Consider the following 25,110-nt stretch of genomic DNA (forward strand, 5'->3'; position numbering starts at 1 on the left):
GTACAGCAATTTTTAATCAAGTGTTTGGTGGTAAGATTTGCCCAATGAGCCATCTGGTTATGGTTTTTAGCATGTTATTCGAAGCAGTATTATATCCATGATACAAGTATATAATCGCTTAAGATGCAATACCTCTTACTTGAACTAGCAAATTCTTTTCAAAGTACTATTCCACTGTATATATATATATATATATATATATATATATATATATATACTAGCAAACCCGACGAACTCCGTTTCGCCACCAGATAATTTCGTGAGAAAGATGAAGAAATTTTTTGTTTGTTTTATATTTGAAAAGGGAAAATTTGATTTTATTATACAACAGTAATGAATTTACTTCGATTACAAAAATGAAGTGTTTTTTAGTTGAACTTCTCTAAGTAAATGAAAGTGAATCCGCAAATTATCCGTTTCATTGAAGTGCTCTTTGGTAAACCACATTTTTTATTTTTTGGTCTGACGTTAACACAAACAAAGCAGATGGTTTTCCAACTTGTGAACAGCAACGTATAACTGCCCATGTGAAAAACAATGATTTTCTAAATAATCTATTTGAAATTTACCCCGCAAACACGACTTGTTATTGCGAACGCACGGCGAACTGGAAATTGCAATCTTTTGAAGTCAAACGGAAGACCAGTCGAAATCATTGGTATGTCACCAAATCGCCAGCAATTTTTATTGAATGGTGAAATTCAGTGCGTGTACAATGTACATCATTATTCTTTGCGGCAAGAATTGCCCGTTGACTTAACCAAGCATAATTCTGATAATTCTCACTAATGTCATTACTCGAATTTTTAATTACGGTGCGTGAAGTTCCAGCAATTTGCATTAAGGCACGATGCCATGCACAACTAATTTTCTTAGCTATAAACCTTGCGGAGCCCGAGACATTTCCAACGAATGCAAAATTGTCGAAATCGTGCGTTCTGGAGTTATTTCGTCAGGAAGGAAAACCCGACTTATTTTTATATATATATATATATAGAAGATACATATATATACAGTGGCGTCGAAAGCAAATTTTTGATGGGTGGGCTCGTTTTTTTTTTGTTTTTAGGCATTTTAGACCATATCATATCTTGAGATTGACATGGTTCCGACGTCACTGTATATATATATATATATATATATATATATATATATATAAATCATGATTGCTGCTTGAAGTCCCTATCGTCTTACATATTCGTCGCTATATTTCACGAGTAAACGCGAGTTCATTAGGCACGTATCGTTTATTAAGTTTATCCTCTAAAACGTCATTACTGCATCGTATTAATTTTACGACAGTCACGGCACGGTACATATGTTCTTATAAAGAAATATTTTATTTCTAACTATGATCTTTGAAGCAAATGGTACTTCTCGCAACCTTAATTTAATATGCATTGATCTATACAATAATAATACTTTCAAACATATATTATACATAAATTAACAAAATATTAAAAAACATATTTGAACTATTTAGGGTTTTAATTTTTTTATAATTTTTACAGAACCAGAAAATGTTGAAAAGAGCAAGCAGTGTCTATAGTGATCCATCATTAATTCTTCCTATTATTTTAGCTCTGAAAAACTTACTAAAATTGAAATTGAACAAAAAAAATGGTTGACATATTGTTAATATAGGACGCAGACTGAATGCAATAATGGAAACATGTTCAAACAAGGTCAAAATCTGTTATGACGTCTATCACTACTGTACCTTGGCACAACCGTACCCAGTATCCCCTGCTATTGTTGCTAAAAATATTGCGAAATAATTAATTTGTACGAATTATTTATTCAATTGTGTTATTTCGTATTTTAGATAATGGGGATAACTCTGCAGAAATATATTCGCGTCAATTATCTATTATCTATAGTTATCTACTTATGCAAACGATCTCCGAGCATCCAAGTCACGATGATCGTGTTACGATAATGCGAACAAAGAACTAACCAACAACATAGAGTAGCCTGGTGGGTTGGACCGAGAAGACTATCTAATAAAATCTAATGGCCCAATAATCTCGCTTTTCAATTGAATCGAATAAGTTTCATGATTGAAACTTATAGGTGCCTATGGGCCATATCATGTGGAGAGATTTTATCTGATTTCGATAAAAACATTAAAACAAAGAAAAAATAGACATTGAAATAATGCTTTATTTATTTTTATGTTTAACCTTTTCATCCGGTTGACGACCTGTACGAGTGTCATCTATAGACAATATTCAGTGAATGGACTTTTGCTTCAATATTTATACCTCTGAGTTAAATTCTTGAGATTTCTAATTTGTTTTTATGATTTTTAGTTTTTTAAAAGTTCTTTATTTTTTAATTCATTCATATCGATAATTATTGGAAAATCTTAAAATATTTTGTGTAACAAATAATATCTGGCCATATAGATATTGATAATATAACTCCTTCGGAAAACATTAGCGAAAGGGTTAAAAATGAATATATGTTTGTCTGATTTCACTCTAATTATTTCAATAAGTTTGGCACTTTTATTTTTATCTTAAAAAGGTAATTTTGTTCGGATCATTTTAATCCGAGTTGGACAAGAAATTATGATCATCAAAAATTGAGGGCTGCGGTGGATGAATATTGTTATTCATAATATGAAACATCACACGATCACACCCCAACAACAAAACGTGTCTGCATGTATCAAATGCAACGACAAAAATACAATCATAATAAAATTAATTTAAAACTACTATTTTTAAACTCGCATAATTTTAAAAATCTGGAGTGTTCTGGTTCTAGAATTTTAAAAAAAATATTTCTTTTGTATATTTTCAATTTTTTAAAAATAATGAGAACCGTTTCAAACTATTCAAGAATATGTGTACAAGAGGATTTTTAACTTCCCGTAGGGTAAGTTATTGTAAAGGGCCGAAAATCGAAATTGAAAATTTTTACATTTCTCGACGTTTTGAAGGTTTCTCAACATACTTCAGAGAAAATGGATGTGTGTGTGTATGTATGTATGGATACAAATTTCCAGTCACGTTTTCAAGCGCACGGATCAACCAATTTGAATGGTTAAAAAAACATTCGATTCCTATTGATAGGGAGAAGAGCTGATTAGTTTTTGGCAAAGGCAGGTCCAAAAATACGGAGCAAAGAGTGCAGAAAATAGAAATCGACTTTTTGAGAGAACGGAGTATCCGATTTGAATGATCTAAAAAACATTCAATTAGTAATGATTGGGAGAAGTGTTTATTAGTTTTTGGCAAAGGCAGGCCCAGCCATTACAAAGATACGGAGCTAAATATGTAAAAATTGGCGGTTTTTGAGAAAACTAAGCGTCCGATTTAAATGATTCAAAGAACTTTCTGCTTGTCTTAACAAAATAATTGATTTTGGAAAAAAAAATTTTGTTTCAACTTATTTTTTTCAAAAAAATTTTTTTTTGTATATCGAAAATAATTCAGATGTTATTTTTAATTCTGACCATAGTTCTAATATACTTTAAACAAATAATTTTAACTTTGCAATTTAGTTTATATAATTCTTATAAATATTAGACAATGTTACAATATTAATAATAATCTATTTGAAAACATTCAGTATTCCTCGAACATTTCGTTACGGTACAGAAAGTTCCAGCAATTTGCCTTAAGGCACGATGCCATACACCCCACTAGTTATAATTTAAATTATTTTTGAAGATACAGTTGTATGGGCACGATAATCCTCCTTTGATCCCTTCCTCCGCGAAACATTAAAAGGGTTTACTCCAAATTCTCTTTTTCTATACGATACCCATGGCTCAACTTTTACTGGACCGATTTATTTTATTTTTCTTTATAGACTTCTCGTTAGAATGAACTTCGCTCATCCTCAAAATCCCGTTCTGATTATTTTTAAAAAATTCGAGAATATCAAAAAATATTTTTATTTCAAGCAGTCGCTATTTTGTGAAAAATAAAATTCAACTTGTCCATAAAAATTCATTTCTCTAGATCACAACATCCCATTAATTCGTATAACAATTTTTCATTTAACATGATTGACTGTGATTTAGTAATGATGAATTATTATAAAAAACTTGAATATTTAAGTTTAATATCGATAACTGCAGTTTGTATCTTTCAGAATATGTACTGTAAATTCCTCGTTACTGGACAATAGTCGCTCAGTTTAATGTGAATGTTCGTTCAGGTACTTTAAGTGGGTCTCAAATGGGTCAGCGTTTGACCCGTGGGTCACGCATTGCCGAGGCCTGTTCTAGTTGGTGGTGACGCGTATTCCGCGGCCTTGTGCGGCGGTGTCCACTTCTCGTATGCAGACAAACGCACACTGGTAAAAATCTTCGAATAGGGATGGAAATTGAGTTTCGATCGCATCGATAAAGAATAATATCAACACATAGATAATACTTGTATTCACTATACTTTCGTTCACAAGTAACACATTAATCATCGTATTGCATAAAAAATTGATATATTCGTTATTACTTATTAACAATACTATTACGTATTAACAGTATTTAAAAATATATCTATTGGGTAGTATATTTTCTAACGAATTGCATTTTTTGCATGTTTCAAGATCTATTTTCTAAATTAATGATTAGTTTTGAATTATGAAAAACATTATTATAAAATATATTATATATTCAGAGCATTTTTCATGTCCTTAATAATATTAGTTTTAATAAGAGTATTTTTAGTTGGTTTAACTGGTGTATATAAAAAGAGATATCCACCTACAGATTTTTGTTTCAATTGGAAAATGATATCAAATATCATATGTTAAAAAATTCAATGAACTGTCCATATATTGGTAAATAAAATCAAAGCAGAAAAACATAAAACTATATAATAATTCATAAATGTATGTGCCTTAAGGTAAATTGCTGAAACTTTCCGTACCGTAAAGAAAAGTTCGAGGAATATTGAATGTTTTTAAATAGATTATTATAAATATTGTAACATTGTCTAATATTTATAAGAATTATATAAACTGAATTGCAAATTTGAAACAAATTTGTTTTTCCAAACTTAATTATTTTATTAAAACAAGCAGAAAGTTTTTTGAATCATTTAAATCGGACGCTTAGTTCTCTCAAAAACTGCAATTTTTTGCACATTTAGCTCTGTATCTTTTAAATGGCTGGGCCTGCCTTTCTCTTCCGTTCTCTCAAAAACTCGATTTCTATTTTCTGCACTCTTTGCTATTTATTGCCGTAACTGCTGGACCTGCCTTTGCCAAAAACTAATCAGCACATATCCCTATCAATAGGAATCGAATATATTTTGAACCATTCAAATCGGTTGATCCGTGCGCCCGAAAACGTGAATGAAAAAATGCGGACACACAAAACACACACACATCCATTTTTTCTGAGGTATGCCAAATTGTTCAAAAACATTCAAAACGTCGATAAATGCAAAAATTTTCAATTTCGATTTTTGGATGATTACAATAACTTACCCTACGTGAAGTTAATAATAATTTGGATCCCATAGAAATGTAAACAAAATGTGTACTTATTCGTACTATCTCTATAAAATTATAATTTTATACGCATATGTCTAAAGATCATTTTTGACCGCCAAACGGCATTTTCTTTTACTTTTTTCATTTGGTCTCTGAACCGCCAGACCTGCCATCAAAAAAAAATTTCGTTTACTTCATCAATGCAAGTGGAATGTTTTTTGAATCATTCAAATCGGATTTTGCCATTTTTGGCACTTTTTGCCCCGTGTCTTCAAAACGGTCCAATTTGCCTTCCACTAATTATGATGTCTAAACTAAATGAACTATATGGCAACACAACATGTATAAAAAACTACTATTTAACTATGTTCAGTAAATTTCCTCGTAAACTCCTAATCATAGAAATATGTTTTTCTACTATTTTTCTAAAATTTGTCATCTGTACCTTTTTTCCCTATGGGAGGAGTAAGAAAGGACAGCCAGGAGGCAAAGAAACCCACTGTCTTTTTTTATATTGTAGAGATTTTGCGAATTAATAGCTACATTATTTAACAAATGTGAAATACGAATTTTATGGGAACATTTTTTACAAAATTTTATTGTATATTAACAATTGTGATCTGGTATTTTGAAAGAAGTATTTATCAGCGGATTTCATTTATCTCTTGTAAAATTACATATTTTTCAACTTAATCTACTTTATTCAGTATTTCTTGTTTACAACTTTGCCAATGTAAATTTTTAGTTGGTTCTTTTTACTCTTCCCACATATAAGTTTTTATAAAGGTTATATAAAAAAACTATTGAATCTAACTCTAAAATACCAATACATCTAATGAAACAATTGAATATTATATTCAGGTATCATAAACTAAAAGAGCTCAAAACCAAAAAAAAACTACCAAGGAAAAAAAACTATAAATATTGATACATCTCCGTTTATCTTCTGATTGCGACGTTTTAAGAACTTGCGTGATAACTAGTTACACGCCTTTTGCATTCTACTTTAAAATAGTATAATTAAAAAATAATATACTTTGCTTATTTTTTGAGATAATGATGGAGGCTTATTTTTTACCCGGGGACTTTTAATCTCTCCTGTATCTTAGTCTTCAATTAAGATGATAATAAGTTTGAAACTGAATATTTTGCGTCAGTCAAGAGATTTATATACAGATCGGTTAGAAACTTTTGTCTGAATGGAGCTTTTTCCAAGGTTTTGTCGAAAATAATGGATTAAACTGATTCGTCATTCGGTCAGTATCGATTATTAACTTCCCGTAGGGTAAGTTATAGTAATCGCAAAAAAATCGAAAATGAAAATTTTTATATATCTTTACGTTTCAAAGGTTTCTGATCATTTTTGCATACCTTAGAAAAAATGGATGTATGTGTGTGTGTGTGTGTGTGTGTATGTATGTATGTATGTATGTATGTGCGTGTGTGTATGTATGTGCGGATACAAATTTTCGTCGACGATTTCGGGAACACGGATCAACCGATTTGAATAATTCAAAAAACATTCGATTCGTATTGATAAGGAGACGTGCTGATTAGTTTTTGGCGAAGGCAGGTCTAGCCGTTCCGAAGATACGGGGCTAAAAGTACCGAAAACGGTAACTCAGTTTTTAAGAGAACGGAGCATCCGATTTGAATAATTCAAAAAACATTTCACTTGTATTGACAAGATGAAGAATCGATAAAATTTTCGTGAAGGTAGGTCTAGCGGTTTCGGAGATATAGAGGAAAAAGTAAAAAAATGAGCCATTTGGCGGTCAAAAATGATCATTAGACATATGCACATCAAATTATCAGATATTTTATAGGGATTTTAACAATAAGTATACATTTTGTTAACATTCCTATGGGTTCCGTACCAATGCTTATGCGTTAGACAGCGACGCGGCGCTTACGCGCTTTATAGTTTGTCCCTATGCAGTTAAAGCAGTACGATTGCTTTGAAAAAAGTTCAGATCTTTCACAATATGTCAAAATAAAGAAAAAAAAATTTTTTTTCAAAAAAAAAAAAAATTTTTTTTTTTTTTTTTTTAAATTTTCAAAAAAAACTAATTCTTTGTCCAATTTATAGTTTCTCAAAAATCTTATTTTTTCAAAGTATTTTTTTTTCAAAAATGTTAATCGTTTTTAAAAAAAATAATAATTTTTGGTACGGGAAGTTCCAGCAATTTGCCTTAAGGCACGATGCCTTAATTACCTTAAGACAGAATTCCACTTACAGCTAGTTATTAATCTGAATTACCGAATTTCTACTCATCCTTATCTACGGCATATGCTCGCGCGCGTTATGTACGGAGCTATGGACGAGGAGTTCTTTCAACACGGCGGATGAAAGATGCCGCGATAAACAAAAACCCGAAGCTTTGTGGTTGTTTTGCGAGACGGCGACATCAAAGGGAACGGTCGCGGCGCACACACACGATCATATCATCCGTACACAGGCACAGCGCGGCCGCTGAAAGTACACGTACTTGCGGGAGCAAATTAACATTATATTATCCATTATCCCTCGTACGAATACGCACATACACACACTATTCGATTATAAAAGTCAAGCCGAAAGAATACAACATGCAACGCTAATCTAGAATCATTTATGGGACGATTGGGACGTACACTGATTGTGAGCATTCTGCTCTCTCTATTACATTTTATTTAAATATTCAAATACTGAGCTTTATTTATAAAGTTGTTTGATCTTCAAAACATAATATATATTTGATAAAAATTGTTCATATGAAGGCATTATTTTTACACAGCCCTTGGTCCTAAAAACTAAACTCGACCAAAATCATATCTAAACTCTTCAGAGTGCATAAGTTTTAATCTTAATTAGAGTTTAATTTTTTTGACTTGCATTTTAATATAACGTTATATTATTTATTTATCGTCACGGTCTGTAATATGAACTCCAATGTATATTACATTGTTGGAACCACCGATGACACCAAAATATTCTGAATCCGCTATCACCAAATAATATATAAAACGGGGATCAGTACAGGCAAAACCTTTGGCATCATTATTTATTTCATCATTATTTGTACACTTTACACAACTGACTTAAAACTGAACTGAAACTGAATTAAATACTTAGTTGAACTAAAACTCAATTACTAACTCTGAATTATCGCGACTACCTCTAATGCGTCATTGCAAGGCGTCATCAATAACAAATAATTTGTTATGAATTTGTTTACTGTTGAATTATAAGGATTTCTAAAACGACGGAGAGTAAGGAACGTTATCGCTGTACACGTGCAACAACCAAGGATAAGGTTAAACTACAATATTGTGGGAGTGAATAATCGAGTATATTACGTAGTTTATATATTGATCATTATGATTAATAATAATAATAATAATAATTACGAACAAGGCACGTATTTGTAATAGCATATACAATGGCACCCTGCATGCAAGTTTAATTTGTTCCGTAACCACGCTCGTATGTTGAATCGCTCGTATCTCGAAGTAATTTTTATCACATAAATATATTGAAATGCAATTAATTCATTTCACCACTGTAGTTTTTGTTAAGATTTTTGTATATTAAAAATAAATTCACTATTTATTAATTTAATTATTGTTTTTCTTGACCATTCGATAGTACGGAAACGAGTATGACATGTTACGTTGAACATGCTCGAACTGTTGCAACTTTTAAAGGTTGATTTTTATCCACAAATATTTAGAGCACAAAAGCTGCTTATAAATTATTGTAAAGACCCTTAGCTGAAGTTATACCCTTTATCAACTCCAATATATGCATATCTGTTCTATAAGTGTTCATACTCGCTATCCTCGTATTTTTCAATAAATTTAAGCTTAAATTCAAGATGGCCCTCTTCTTTGGACTCGTGGTTATAAATGTAAATAATATTTTGTAAATGTTATGTTAAAATTGCAAACGTTAAAATAATCCTCGATATATTCGCGTGGAAAAATCGTTACTGCACAATTAACATTCATATATTTAATTGAAATGACTAGCTATGAAATAATATATAACTATCATAAAACAGGTAAAATATTTCTATGGTAGAAAAATCATTGTTACAACTGATGAAATTTTTCATACTATCATTTAGTCGTTAACATTTTTGAGAAACTGGTATTGTATTTCTTATGTTGTAAATGTTCATTTGTTCGATTTCGTTATTCAAGACTGTATGTTGGCTTGCATAATTCCAAAATATGCACATAATTCTTCTTCTCGCAATTTCTATTTCGTCCATTCTGTTTTCGCTGTTTCGTGTAATGATATATTCAAAATCTAAAACCATATTATAATATAAAAATATTAACAGGTATAAATCGATTTGTTAAAAATGCGACAGGCGGTTGTAATTGTGATGCATTTAAATTCGCAAATCGTTCTCATGCAATATTCAAAAACATTGTAGATTTTACATCATATTTTTTACAGCTTTGCTATATCTATTCAAAATAGGTGTAATTTGACTCAATTCTGCGATATTTTTACTTTTTCTTGAATTTTTAAATTTATTAATTGTGTAATTAATAAATTGTGCTGGTGAAATATATTAAGTCAAGGATCTGTTCTTCATCTTATAATTGTAGATGAATGAATTATCATTTTCTATTTTAAGAAATTTAATTACAATATCTTAAATTAGTATTGAATGAGAAAAAATTGTTGAGAAGTATAACTTCAGTAAACGGTTTTTAGAAATACATTAATTTCAATTAAACTAAATGAAAAAAAAATATTGTAACATATTTATATATTTTGTCTTTACAATATATTATTTAATATAATTAACAAAGCATATTTTCCAATCTTTTGAATATTTTTATGTACATCAATAAATACTTATAATTATCACGTGGGAGAAGCGAAGCATGTTAGTTGCAATGCCATCCTAGAACGAATGGTCTTCAACAATTGCTTAACAAATCTGTAAAGAAATATCTTTATTTTCTTAAAATTAAATTTTGAATTATCTCATTATATTAAATAAAAAGCATTTACTACTTACTGTAAATTTTTTGAACTTAATTTTGGTATGGCATCCATGGCTTCATTGAAGAATGATCTGAAAACAAATTGCTCCAATTTGATAACATTGAATCATTTACTTGATGGAAATAAAACACGAACCAATATAAACAATAACAATGTTGGGTTTAAATTTCACATGTGATTATATGACAAAGCTTAAATTATGGGTTCGTTCCATCCAAGCCCAAATTGACGAAGACTGATCAAAACTGACGCGCATGTACATGACTCAGTATTCATCAGTTTCGGAAAGTTTGAGCTCGAATGGAACAAACCCTGAATCATCTATTCAAACAAATACAAAGCTTACTCTGATTGTGGCGTGCTGAAAGTTTGCAGTGCGTCCCTTAGCGCAGTAAGATCAAGGGTTGCCTGAATTGTACCAGGTTCATTAAATTCACTCACACAGCTCATAAGACGCGCTAATTCCTCACCGACAGTACCAACTATTTGAGACAGTACTTCTCCCACAAGCCATGGACATATTCGATGAACCTATGAGATGAAAAATGTGATATTTAATATAATATTAATTTCAATTAAAGCAAAAGAATAAAAGAGGCTACTAAGACATTCATATATCTTGTCTTCACAATATATAATTTCATACAATTAAAGCTTATTTTCCAATTCTATAAATTTCTCAGAAAATACACATATATATATATATATATATATATATATATATATATATATATATTAGGGTGGTCCTTAAAATGGTCATTTTCGAATTTCCTTGCTCCCAGGGGCTCAAATGGTTCCAAATAGATAAAAAACAATTCTCTGAAAGTTTTAGCTCTTAATATTAACGTTTAGATAGAGCGCAATTCAATCAAAGTTATATAAATATAATATATCCAATATATATAAATTAAATTTTCACTATACCTCAGCATGCACCGCCAAGAGATTCCCAATGCACTCTTGAGCATATGGACTTAACCCAGTAGGTGTAACGGCTCTGTCCCAGTCAAATTTTCCAAGATACATTGATGGTTCTAAAGTACCCACCAAAGGGTCACTCCTATGTTCTGTGTATGTGTCTAACAAAGAGCCTCTAAGTGACTGTAGGGATCCCCGTAATGGGTCTAGAGAGAGCGTTGGGTATCCATTTCTATTAAATTATATATAATAATATTTTATGAAAAATATAAAATAAGTTTAATGTCCATAGAAAATAGAACATCAAACAAACACATGCTTGCATACATGGAAAACTTATCAGCAAGTCGAGGTAGCACTACATTGGTAACATGCCGGCAATTTGCAATCGTTGCCAATAATCTGAGTTCCCAAGGAGCTGTATTTCCACTCCAAGAATGATTTTCATCATTCCACGGTGTTGCCATAGGTCCCATCAATTGTGAAACTCCAGGTGATAACTCATCTACGTCCTGAATAAAATTTTCAACTTGCCAATTAAAAAATTATAAATATTTTCAAACACTTAAGAAAATGCAATAAAAAAAAAAATATATATATTAATTAAATACGTCCTGAATAAAATTTTCAACTTGTCAATTCAAAAATTATAAATATTTTCAAGCACTTAAGAAAATGCAATGAAAAAAAAGATAATATATTAATTAAATACCTCATCTGCTCTACTAAATGCCAATTCTTCCAAAACTCCGTTAAAAGCTAACAACATATTTTGAGCTTGGCTCATAATTTCTTTTTGTGCAGCGCCTTCTAATGGATTTTCCTTAATTTCCGGTTTAAGTGCTACTTGACCTGCCTCCAAGGCTTCTGTCACAATTTTTTCAAGCTCTGCACTCTAAAATTAAAAAAAAAATATATATATATGTATATATAAATTGATATAAAAAAAGATATAATAAGTAATTATTGAAATGTTCTCTGGTATTACTAATGCTGTTCCTCCTCCATGTATTCCATTGTGATCAATCTGCCAAGTCTCTTTAACAGGAAGGGCGTTAACTTGATCTGTAGCTTGTTTGAACACATTTACTATAAAATTTACCCTGAAATATAGCCACAAGATTAAAAAAAATCTTTAACAAATCAATATGAGCATATATTCAAATTACCGAAGATCTAAAATAAGTTTGCAAACTATTTCTAAAGCTTCAGAAGGCAAATCCAATGCTACTAAAGTTGCATATGCAGCTCTAACGTAATGTAAACAATGTGATAACCATGGCCCAAGTTGTTGGTTTGCATGTTTTGAAGACATATTCGGAATGAGAGCTTTTCTAAGGGCACTAGTGAATTTTTCAATGGAGCTTAATATCATTTTCTGAGAAAAACATATACTTTATTCATATATTAGTTACAATTATATACCCCAAAGATTAACTTTTGTAAGTGAACCCTGAATGTGTCGTGCCTTCTCCACGAATTTACCATTACTATTCAAAAAAATTCAATTACAATAAGTTTATCTTTGTAGTACATATTCATTTTTTTTAAATATTTACTTTGAATGTTGCTGGTTTGGTTGTATCCGGAGAGACTTGTAATTCACCTTTAAAATAAGCTTGTCCCAAACGCCATAAATCTGGTAATTGTCCTGCAGCACATTCTGTTAAATCTTCACAAAATAACACTTTAGGCGGAACTGATTGAGCTGGTGTACTGCGAGGTGATTTTGTCTTCGTATCTATAATGGTATCATATACTAATGATAGAATTCATGTATGTTGGGAAAAAATGCACATTTTCCAATCATCATAGAAAACCAAAGAAAAAACATTATTTACAAATTCGATGATATTAAATTTATAATTTCGATACAATAATGTAATCACCTGCTTCACTAGCAAGATGTTCTTCACAGCATTTATCTAAGCAATGATCCAAATAAATTGATCTACTATTTAGTGCTTCCCAAGCAGGATCTCCTCCACTTTCTAGATGCACTAAAGCCCTATTTAAGTAAATAAATTTTAGAAAAGTACCAAAAGATTAGAGTTCATCAAGAGCGATAATTGTTATGAAAACTTAGTTAATTATGCCAGCCATAATTTTATTTATCTTTTGACTATTTACCTGATTAATTTTTTTTGATGTTCTATTGTGCTAGGCATTTCTTTTAATTTTTCTCTTAATTCTCCTCTAATAGTTTCTACACATTTATCAACTTCCTCCATCACTTGTTTAAAAATCTAACAAATATATAAAATAAACATTACTTTTTGCCAATTGATATACCTATTTAAAAAATTGTTTCACTCACAGGCACTTCTGTTTTACCAAAAAGGTTTCTTGCGCGAGCATAATCATTAACCAGCATATCATAATCACCTCGTGCAGCATATTTTTGTAATTCACAAGGCAAAAGAAAAAGCATTCTATGCCGATTTAATGCACCTAAGGCATTCCTGGTAGCATCAGCCTTTTCTCTTCTGTTTAATACTTCATTGAAAATTGACTCTGCTTCCACAATTGACTCTACAAAAAATACAAATTGTAAGAAAAAGTAATTTCTTGCTCTTGTAACTCCAAAAATTTAGAATGATTCAGGTTTAAAACTATTAAAAAATAATTTCTAATGAAATTTTAATGGCTTATTTTCTAAAGCTTTATTTACTTTGTATGGCTTTCTGTAGGGGACCTGTAGGATCATTTCCATATTTCAAAACATCTTCATCAAATTTTATTCTTAAGGCTTCTAGAGTATCTAACTGCTCTAATACAGAGCCTGCATTAGCTTTAAGAAAAGACAGTTGTCCTTCTTTTTGAGCTTCTACTTTTCTTTTCAAAAATGCTAATCCTGCTTTTAAATCTTCAAATGAAGTATTCTGATGATTTTCTAATAAAAACCAAGCTGCACTAAACTGCTCTGAAGACAAATCTCCACAACTGAAATTCAAGAAAACAAGAAATTTTTATATAAATATATGATAATAATTTAATAATATATATTCATAAGTATCTATGTAACAATGTTCATTACCTATCGGGAAATAATTCTCTAAGATCATCTTCTGGAAATTTATTATCAGAACCTTCTGTACTGAGACCTAATGGATCCTCTTGACTATATCCTGGAGGTGCTAATGACCGTCTACCCCAAGCTAAACTATGTAATGGGCTTTCTTCAACCCAGACAGCACTTTCTTTCATAGGGCCAATAGTTTCATGATAACCTACATAATATTATCATATGAAAATTTAGTTAATAACTTCACTATGTATTGTTATAGAGAAAATTAAAATAATATAATATTATTTTTATTCTATAGAACTATGTAAACAATTTCATTGTTTAATAATTACATTTTATTATATAAACTTTTACCTTCAAATATTTTTTTTGATACTATAAAAAATGGCATTATTTAACTTGCTATATTTATTTTACTATATCAGCTGAGCAAAGTCGTTTCTCGTTTCAAATCACAATAATCATTTTTTCATTTAACTTTTCACCTCTAAATTGGACAGTGGATGTTCCAACGCCCCCAGAAGCCGTAGTAACTGTTATGTCTCCACGACCTTTCCCAGGACCAGATCTGGCTATAATCTTGTTGGGTGATTTCCATTCGGCCGATAATAAACAATCGCACCCACATATAGTTAATCCTTCAAGTGATAAATGATTAATACACAAAATTAAATTTCTATAGGTTATGTTAGTAACCGATATTAACCAATTAAATCCGCGGCTCTTGTCCCTAAATGTTCGCCCCTGATTGTCACCCTGGTCCCTGGAGGGCCTTCCTTTGGTGATAATCCTGTCACCACAGGTTGGGGGGCCATGGTAGATTTAATAACAATTTAATAACAAAACGTCAATGTCAAAACTAATGTTTACTGTAATGTCACCCAAAAAATGTCACATGGTCAGGTTCAGAAACTTTATGAAAGAATAAAATTTTAATTAGTTGGCAAGCCCGTTAAACTATCACTTGATGCGATTAGAGCGTTCATGTGGACTAAATGGTAAAGCTAACTTCTTCCGGAAATTTACACATCAACAGTTAATTTGTTTTTGCTAATACATTTTATAAGATCATTGTTTGTATATTCTCCTGTATATTCTCTTTCCTTATCGAAGTGTACATTTATAATAAATATGCTGTGTAATAAACTATACACTTAAAATAGAACTAGGAAGCAGATTGTTCATAAAGAGAAATTATTTATTATTTTACTGAAATTTATTAAAGTTTGCGACTAGAAAAGTTACGTGTTTTAATATATCCAATTAAAATCAACTTCATGTGACCATGGATGTAACATGTAATAATATTATAAAAATATGTTTGTAAATCAAAATTAGTTTCTTGCCATTGATAAATAAACATAAATGGTATAAATACAATAAATAAACACAAAATTGGTTTCTTGCATCCTAACGATAACACTTTATTCTAAATAAATTCTATCCTAAATTTAAACAACAAGAAAACATTTATATGTTTAATATTATTTGTTTATTATAGAATATTTCTTATTCATTGTATTTCATTCAATTGAAAATTTTATATATGTGTTTTTCACTGAACGGTAAATAAAAATTAAATTTCGTATGCATGACAAGTTATGACTTCAGCAAATTAAATAATATTTTATAGTTTAAACCTGTTTATTCATATAGACTTACATAAGAGATTCTTATATTAGATAAATGTAACAAAGAAATTTTCCAACTTATAAGGAATAAATATTAACATTAAGAACTTAATATTTAATATGATTTGCAATATATTGCACATTACAGAATACAGTCATATTCTTATGGATTTAATTGCTACATTTGGCCAAATCTCATATTAATCATTTATAACATTGTATTTCCTTGTAACATAAAATAAAATTAAATTATACTTCATATAAAAATATTAAACAGTACATATCTTATAGTAATTTTTATCCAAAAAGTGTTTTCATAAAAATTTTATAAACAATATGAAAATAATATAGTAAATTCATTGTGAGTTTTTGTAACTGTTACTTATTTCATATTAATATTTGTATTAATAAATTGAGAACTGTCAATTTTATAAATTTATGTCGTAAAGATTTTTATTTGTGAAATAGAAAATCATTCATAGCATATTTCCAAGTCCATTGTCGTGCCAGTTGATCAAATTTAGGTCTGTCTTCTTGGTACATTTTGCCGAGTAATGGCTCCATACAGACCTGTAGAATTAATTTATAAACATTGACCATACAAATTATGATGCAATTGAAAATCATGTGAGAATAATAATATAATAAAATTGTTGTGATTACAAGAACTTGTTACTACACATTGAAAAGTACTTGTACTAGTTGAAAATTGTTTATGCAATAATTACTAACCTCAGTATATGGATCTGTGAGTAAACTTTGAATTGATAATAAGACTTTTGATATAGTTAGTGCAAGTGACCAATTATGTTCTATGGCATCTATTCCTACATCTCCATGCCTTGATATATTTGGATGGATAATTTTTGTTAAAAAACGAACTATTGGTGGATCAATGGGATATCTGAAATTGTTTTGTAAAATCTTAATGCTTTGAGAGATGAAATAATTTTAAAGTTGACTAGATACAACTTACGTCAAAGGCATTTGTAAATACAAAAAAAACATTCCTCCTTCATAAGGACTGTCTTCGGGCCCAGATATTACAGCTTGCCAATGACAGCATTGTGCATCCAATGGTACAGCCTGTAAAATAATAAATTCATATTTTAAAGGCATTGTAGGACAGCATATTTATTAAAAGTTTACACTAATTATTTGTATATAAATTTATAATATAATAGCTGTAGAAACATGAGCTGTAGAAGCACTAATTCTATAATATTGAATATTATAGAATTTAACCATTAGTTCATTTACTTTAATTCCTTCAGGAGCATCACTCTTTATGGCATTTAATTCATTTTTAAGCCTTCTTTGTCTCCAAGCACTTTGCTCCCCAATCGGTGTAGATTTGTGAGACATTTGTGTCAGACACATTCGACAGAAGCATGAATCCATCAAAGCAGTATATGTCTGAAAATATATGAAAGTTCATTTATTAAGTAAAAACCATATTTACAAAAAAAGGAGTTCAAAATTGATGATTTTATGCAATAGCATCACTAGGTTTACTCGATTCTTCATGCACATGCTACATGCGGACAAAATTACCTTAAACCAATCTTTTTGACGATTTTTCGGAAATAATGGCCACCTGGCGTTTGTAAACTTTTGCCATGTTTCCATGGATATATGTGTTTTTAATAGATGATTCCAATAAGTGCACACAGATGCAGCACTGCATAAGGATAAATCATCCAAATAACTGAATATAGCTAGTAGAACTATATGAAACAAATTAAATCAAGTTGAAACATTCTATTAATTACATTAAGTAAAAGCTAACAAACCTTCTGGTGGCAAGTTTTTAACTATCATGCCACTTTTTTCATCGGGTACTCTTGGATTTGAAAGCAGCTGTATTTGCTGAGATAGTGTTGGAACTGTCATTACAGGTACAAGATCTTTTGGTGGTTCGGGTATTCTAAAATATTTAATTTAGACAAATATAAATAATAAATAAATAAATAAATAAACATATATATATATATATATATATATATTAGGGTGGTTCTTAACATGGATGTTTTCGAATTTCCTTGCTCCCAGGGGCTCAAATGCTTTCAAATTGATAAAAAAAAATCTGTGGAAGTTTTTGCCCTTAATATTAACTTTAAGATAGTCCGCTCTTCAACCTAAATTTCTATGGAAATAACATGGGATTTCTCTCATAACTTAGCAACAAGTAAATCAATATTTTGGGAATAACATTGTATTTGGTTATTTTGATCATAAATAAAAAATTTACAATAACAATTTGACATATTTCATAAAATAAGTATTCACTTATGAAGAAGAACCAACCCACTTTAGTTGGAGTCCGGACTTTCAGAGAAAAGCAAGAAAATTCAAAAACATCCATATTAAGAACCACCCTAATATATATATATATATATATATATATATATATATATATATATATATATAAACATATAAAATTTAAATTATTTGTTCGACTTCGAAACATATTTTTGAAATGTTTAATTGCAAGCAAATAGTTAAAATAAAAAGCAATAAATAATTTAACTATTTATTATGTATGTTTCAACACTGCATGTGTGTCATCATTCAGCAAGTTAAGAAATTCAAACTAGGCAAACTACACAAATTTAAACAATGTTTAATGAAAATAATAAACTAAATGTTAAATAATAGAATTATGTATATATATATATATATATATATATATATATATATATATATATAGTTAGAAGATAACTTAAATTTACACATACTCATATTCTGCTTCTGCATCCGGATTAATTTGATCTCCTAATGCATTGTCCACATCATCTGGATTCCAACCAACAATGTTCATATATTCAGGTAATGCTTCTCGAGTTCGCCTCATTCTGTGATCAATAGCCAAATCATTAGGTTCATCATTACCTGAATCCTCATCATCTGTCTTTTCACTTATTATTTCTATTCGTCTATTTTCTAAGTCGGGAAATAGGAATGCATGGCAAGTGCCACAAACTGGATCCTCAAAGCAAGGTCCATAGTAGCCATTGCATATATAACATGTTTGGTCCTTGAAATACATAAACAAAAAAATTAGTAATTAAAAAGTATTTGTATAAAACAACAATGCAAGTAAATACTATAATACTAAAAGAAAACAAAAATAGAATCAATGTAATATATATATATATATATATATATATATATATATCTTCGAACTTAATTCTCGATAGGCAACAACTGCATTATGAATTTTTAAGTATTTTCATATCAAGTGTTTTATACTCTAATAGTATAACATATTAAACATTTATAAATACTTGTTTGGAATTTTTTAAAGTAAACTCCATACACTCATGATTATTTATTTTACAAAGCAATTTGATTAGTATAGTTTTTTCACATAGTTTTCCCCACAAAAAAATCAATACGGATCAATATGTTGCTTTATTTTAAAAATCTTTAACGAGTATTCTTATATGAATAAGGCATTTATATGTATTACGATATGTCGAAAAAATAAAGGATGATTTAAAAGTTTGAAAATCACCCATTAATAACAAATATAAAATAATATAGTTCTCTGTCACATAATTCTGCAAAACATTGTGTAATATTAAATTAAAAATCAAAGTAGTTTTATGTATTAAAACAATCAAAATTTAAATTTTCACGAAAAGATTCTTCGATATCTCACTTTATCCTTCCAGGGCACATCAACTAAATCTTCATCCCATCTTTCTTCACTCTCAATGCTATCACAGTCGCTCATAATTAAAGTTAAACGCTGATTTTAATATTAAAACATATGCCTTAAGTAAAAATATTCATAATAATTAATTAGCGCACTAATTAAAATGCCAGCTGAATTGAAATTTATAAAGTTCACATAGCTTGCATATTGGAAATGTTGAAGAAATTATTAACACTTCACTTTGACACCAAGTTCCGAAATTTTACACATCACAATTTAGAAGAATCGTTTCAATTAATTATAGTAGGACATTTAATAAAATTATAGGGCTAAAATCTGAAGAAGTAAGAAGTGATTTATTTCAGTTATGTCTGACATCGATGTTTGACGCCGATTACAAGGAGGCTGGTGTTAAAGTTACTCAAAATTGATGACTGCAGTTTACTTGTTTATTTAAGATACTTTCAATTTTCGTATGACACATAGTAAATATTGAATGCACGGTAATAGCGTTATAGATATTAATAGAAGTGGATTATGTTTCTAAACCAGACATGTAATATTGCATATCACAAATAGCTAACTATATTGACCGGTACAAAATAAGTTGTGCAAACAGCTTACCAATCGGCCTTTATTTTAGCCAATATTTTGACAACAAACGAACAAACCTATTTGACACGACATACTCGTAACCTAACCTCAACTGTATTTGATACAAATGTGATACAGAGTAGCATTTAATTTATATTAAAATTAGTTTTTAATTAGTGAAACGTTTATAACAATGTGGATTCCGTCTATATCTTTTATTTTAATTAGCATATTTATTATATATATGATACATTCTATGTGGACATTAGCACAATTGTTTATTCCTTCAACATGTTCTGAAACGACAAAGTATTGTTTAACATCGTTTCTGAAACATGATCCTAAGTTACAATTGTTACTGTATACGTCAGTCAATTCGAAACCAACCCCATCCGATGTTAAATTAATACAGAGGCTGAATAAATTTGAATATTTAGAACCATTTGAAAAGTATGATATTAATCACTTTAGAGCTTAAATATACAATACTTTGTATAATTTTTTATATGTGTATTGAAATCGACAAAGGCAGTAAAATTTATTACTTCTCATTAGTTAGCGTTACAACAAATAAACAGTATTCATCTTATTTTATTCTTAAATTCATTGTACACTCTTCTGTTTTACCAGTTTATTTGTTAAACATGCTATGTATATATATTGAGCTCCCAGGGGCTCAAATGGTTCCAAATAGATAAAAAACAATTCTCTGAAAGTTTTACCTCTTAACATTAACGTTTAGATTGAGCGCAATTCAATCAAAGTTTTGTATGGAAATACCATGTAAAAATTTTCAAAAATTTAAAAAATGTTTTTTATATGTAATTTAGCAAACAAATGAATGAATAAAATTCATTCGTTTGTTGTCGCTAAGTTATACCTAAAACATTTTTTTAAATTTTCAAAATTGTTTCCATGCTCTTTCCATACAAACTTTGATTGAATTGCGCTCTATCTAAACGTTAATATTAAGAGCTAAAACTTTCAGAGAATTGTTTTTTATCAATTTGGAATCATTTGAGCCCCTGGGAGCAAGGAAATTCGAAAATGACCATTTTAAGGACCACCCTAATATATATATATACAGTGGCGTCGGAACCGTGTGGGCTGTGTGGGCTTGAGCCCACCCATGAATTTTGATGGGGGGGCTCAGCCCACCCATCAATCTCAAAAAATTATATGGGCTAATATCTCTAAAAAAAACAAGACCACTGGCTGCCTATCTAAAAAAAAAAAAAAAACGAGCCCACCCATCAAAAATTTGGTTCCGACGCCACTGTATATATATATATATATATATATATATATATATATATATATATATAAATGTAATATTAAATAGTAGTCTGCCTGAAGGCAGGTTCATGGTATAACAGCACCATAAGCCAATGATTTTTTTTCTCTCCCATTTTTATCATTCCAATTACCATTAATCACTTTTCATTAATTATTATGCATTTTCTTTTTCACATTTTCGCTTCCTTGCTTCCTGGTCCTGTGCTTCGACTTTTAGTTCCCTGTATTTTCTCTACTTGGTTAAGTTATCAACCGTCTGCATTCTACATATATACAGAGTGTCCAAGAACTCAACCTCAAGTCGTAATTGGGTGATAGTCTTGATTGCTTTTAAGTGCCTAAAGGTTAATTTTTTATTAATGTTCAAAGGCTTTAAAAACCAAACAATTTTAAATTCATAGTTTAAAAAACATGGGGCAATTGTGTCATTATTTTTGACTGCGGTTCTAGAAAAGTTATTTACGGTTACGAATACAAAATTTAAATGAACAAAATTAAGAAAAATTAACCACAATAATGAAATAATTATCACAAAAACGAAAGTTGTAGGTTTATTTAAAAGCTTATAAATTTTAAACTATAGATTTTTTTTTTTATTTTTATTCATGATATATATATATATATATATATATATATATATATATATATATATATATCTATATTTCCTTTTATCAAGTGTGTTTCATATATTTTTTCTGTTCAACATACTGATATGATGCTACACTTATTATTTTAGAACTATCAATTTGGATTTGCCCGAAAAAACTATTAACAATGGTTCTTTATTTATGCATATTATAATTGTAAATTCTGATGAATCATGGGAGTGGTCAAAAATGAATAAAAATGTTCATATTGTAGCAGAACGTATTAAACTTACGCAATATGCATTGCCACAAGCAGCATATTTTAATTTGCTATCAGATCAGGTAATTTGATTTTAAATTAATATGATGAATTAAGTGCCAAGTGAAATTTATTATTAATATTGAATAATATTTATAAATATTGAATAAACAAAGTCAGATAATTATGAAGACACCAAGGATTACGTGCAAAATATTAAACCAGTGACTCATTTAAAGTCTAGAATATCATTCACAATGTTAACTGATAAAATTGAAATAGCAGGCGAAGACATTCCATATGAACTAACTCGGCATTTGCGGTGTGTAAGATAACACTATTTTTTTTAAATTTATTGACATAAATAAAATTATAAGTAATACTATTAATATTATATATGTATATGTTTAATATATTTTTAGATTAAATTCGAAAAGGGAGTTTTTACCTATAGTGCAACATGATTTTTTACGTAGTCGTCTAAGAGATCTTGTTGAAGTATCTAAAGATATTAAAAAAACAAATTTTACTGTTTCTTATATACCAGTATCTATAGGCAGACTGAGATTATTATTACATGTAGAATCTAGTTTATTGTCCATGAAGAAACTGGGCTTTACAGATAAGGACATTGATGAAGTCAAGGGTATATTTGCAGACACAAATATTTATTTGCTTTGTGGCACAGTATTAATTGGAAGCTTACATGTATGTATTTATCAATGTGAATGAAAAAAAACAATCGTTAATAATTTCTAACATTTATAACCTAGTAGTAGTTTCCTATATTATATTCTAAATGTATCTATTTCAAATACTAATCAAATGTCTGGTTTTAAGTTTGTCACTTTTGATTTTCAGTTACTATTTGATTTCTTAGCATTTAAGAATGATGTGCTATTTTGGAGGAAAAAGAAGAATATGATTGGGTTATCAAGTCGTACTGTTTTATGGAGGACTTTCAGTCAAATTGTTGTATTTCTTTATTTATTAGATGAACATACTTCTTTATTGATTCTCATACCTCACGGAATTGGAACAATCATTGAGGTGATATAATAATTAGAATGTATTTGGTTATTACAAAAAATATTATAAGAAATGTTTTATACATTAATAATTGAATGCATGTATACAAAATTGTTTTCAGCTAATTTTAATTTAATTTTTATTTTATAATATCAATAAAATATCAATAAAAGCATACATAAAAATAAGTTAATATTTTTATGTATGCTTTTATTGATATTTCTGACAATGTTTTACTCATACTTAAAGTGTGCTATTTGTCAGCATTACTTACTTTTTATATCTTATAAATAAGTTATGATTTTTTATTATTAGCTCTGGAAGGCTAGAAAAGTACTTAAAGTCAAATTTAATACAAAAAATACTGATGTAGAAGAAAAGAGGACTGAAGATGTGGATGCTCAAGCAATGAAATATTTAAGCTATGTTTTGTATCCACTTTGCGTGTGTGGTGCAATTTATTCATTGATTTATCAACCTCATAAAAGGTGACATTTTATATCTAGACATAATAATCTTCTATAAATATAAAATATATATTACAGTTTGATTTAGTATAAGTAACTACATGTATTTTTCAACAATATTGCTTTTGAATTGGCCTATATTTGATTGATTTTATTGTTTAATTGGTATCTTAAGTTATTTTAGAACGATAGACAAATTGATTGCCATCTTCTTACAAACTTTGTATAATTTATCTATTTTTTTTTTTTTTTAATGCATTTTATAATATATAATATATAATTACAGTTGGTACTCATGGTGTGTACACAGTTTGGTAAACGGTGTATATGCATTTGGATTTTTATTCATGCTCCCGCAATTGTTTGTGAATTACAAATTGCAGTCTGTGGCAGCCTTACCATGGAGAGCGTTCATGTATAAGGCATTTAATACATTTATAGATGACGTGTTTGCCTTTATCATAACAATGCCTACAGCACACAGAGTAGCTTGTTTCAGGGATGATATTGTTTTCATAATCTATTTGTATCAAAGATGGTACGTGTATATCTTCAATTGCATATGTAATAATACAGTAGAATCTGCTTTTGTATGACATTAAAGGGACACTAAAAATTCGTCATAATATGTGGACGGTGTATAAAGTATTCTGAAAATTTTATGTAAATATATATGTTCAGTAGAAGTCTATTAATCCGGCACGCTCAGGACTAGCCTAAGTAATTCTAAAAACAATTAAGTTAATAATTTAACAACAAAAACAGTACAAAGCAAAACGGTAAAAAGCAGTCTTTAAGGGGGCAGTAGTCATGAGCACAAAAACCTTTGTTGCCTTCCCCCCCAGTTACAGTAGGTGTGAAATCATATTGATCATTAAAATGGACATATTTTTTGAAAGAATGGGTCGTTATAAGCAATGTGTATATGTAAAGGAGGTCATTATATCCAACTATTTGATATGGAATTTTATATGAAAACCAAATTTTGCAGTATGAATACGTCATAATTAGCGTTCGATTAATATATTCATCATCATACTAAGCCGATTCTACTGTATATCAATACAAAAACAATATATTATCTGAATTTCTTTATTAGGTTGTACCCTGTTGATGCTAGTAGATCTGATGATCCAGCAGCAGCTATTGAGGAAGAGGATGTGAAGAAAACAAATTAG

General features: G+C 29.4%; 3 protein-coding genes across 3 annotated transcripts; 1 reads left to right on the top strand and 2 right to left on the bottom strand.

Annotated features, from left to right (window-relative positions):
• Positions 1-10,271: 10,271 nt before the first annotated feature.
• LOC113377042 (exocyst complex component 2) lies at positions 10,272-15,265 on the bottom strand. Its single transcript, XM_026617209.1, has 16 exons — positions 15,115-15,265; positions 14,894-15,046; positions 14,418-14,610; positions 14,052-14,323; positions 13,698-13,912; positions 13,511-13,626; positions 13,270-13,388; positions 12,940-13,121; positions 12,550-12,758; positions 12,369-12,483; positions 12,093-12,275; positions 11,708-11,892; positions 11,387-11,612; positions 10,809-10,993; positions 10,476-10,532; positions 10,272-10,394 (listed from the first exon to the last, which is right to left on the bottom strand). The coding sequence occupies exons 1-16, from the start codon at positions 15,221-15,223 to the stop codon at positions 10,319-10,321; spliced, it is 2,595 nt and encodes an 864-aa protein (XP_026472994.1). The 5' UTR covers positions 15,224-15,265; the 3' UTR covers positions 10,272-10,318.
• A 1,183-nt stretch (positions 15,266-16,448) lies between these two features.
• On the bottom strand, positions 16,449-19,977 carry LOC113377641. Its single transcript, XM_026618021.1, has 8 exons — positions 19,704-19,977; positions 18,778-19,076; positions 17,833-17,966; positions 17,594-17,766; positions 17,300-17,455; positions 17,016-17,125; positions 16,772-16,943; positions 16,449-16,609 (listed from the first exon to the last, which is right to left on the bottom strand). The coding sequence occupies exons 1-8, from the start codon at positions 19,776-19,778 to the stop codon at positions 16,493-16,495; spliced, it is 1,236 nt and encodes a 411-aa protein (XP_026473806.1). The 5' UTR covers positions 19,779-19,977; the 3' UTR covers positions 16,449-16,492.
• Positions 19,978-20,416: 439 nt separating this feature from the next.
• LOC113375616 (cleft lip and palate transmembrane protein 1-like protein) lies at positions 20,417-25,110 on the top strand. The gene is made up of 8 exons (XM_026615548.1): positions 20,417-20,744; positions 22,327-22,519; positions 22,613-22,758; positions 22,859-23,144; positions 23,298-23,486; positions 23,781-23,953; positions 24,219-24,470; positions 25,032-25,110. Exons 1-8 carry the CDS (start codon positions 20,488-20,490, stop codon positions 25,108-25,110), a joined length of 1,575 nt encoding a protein of 524 aa, XP_026471333.1. The 5' UTR covers positions 20,417-20,487.

This window comes from Ctenocephalides felis, unplaced genomic scaffold (genome assembly GCF_003426905.1).
Source record: "Ctenocephalides felis isolate EL2017-DRISC unplaced genomic scaffold, ASM342690v1 CF-g0.4_SCAFFOLD_01886, whole genome shotgun sequence".
Classification (NCBI taxonomy): Eukaryota; Metazoa; Arthropoda; class Insecta; order Siphonaptera; family Pulicidae; genus Ctenocephalides; species Ctenocephalides felis.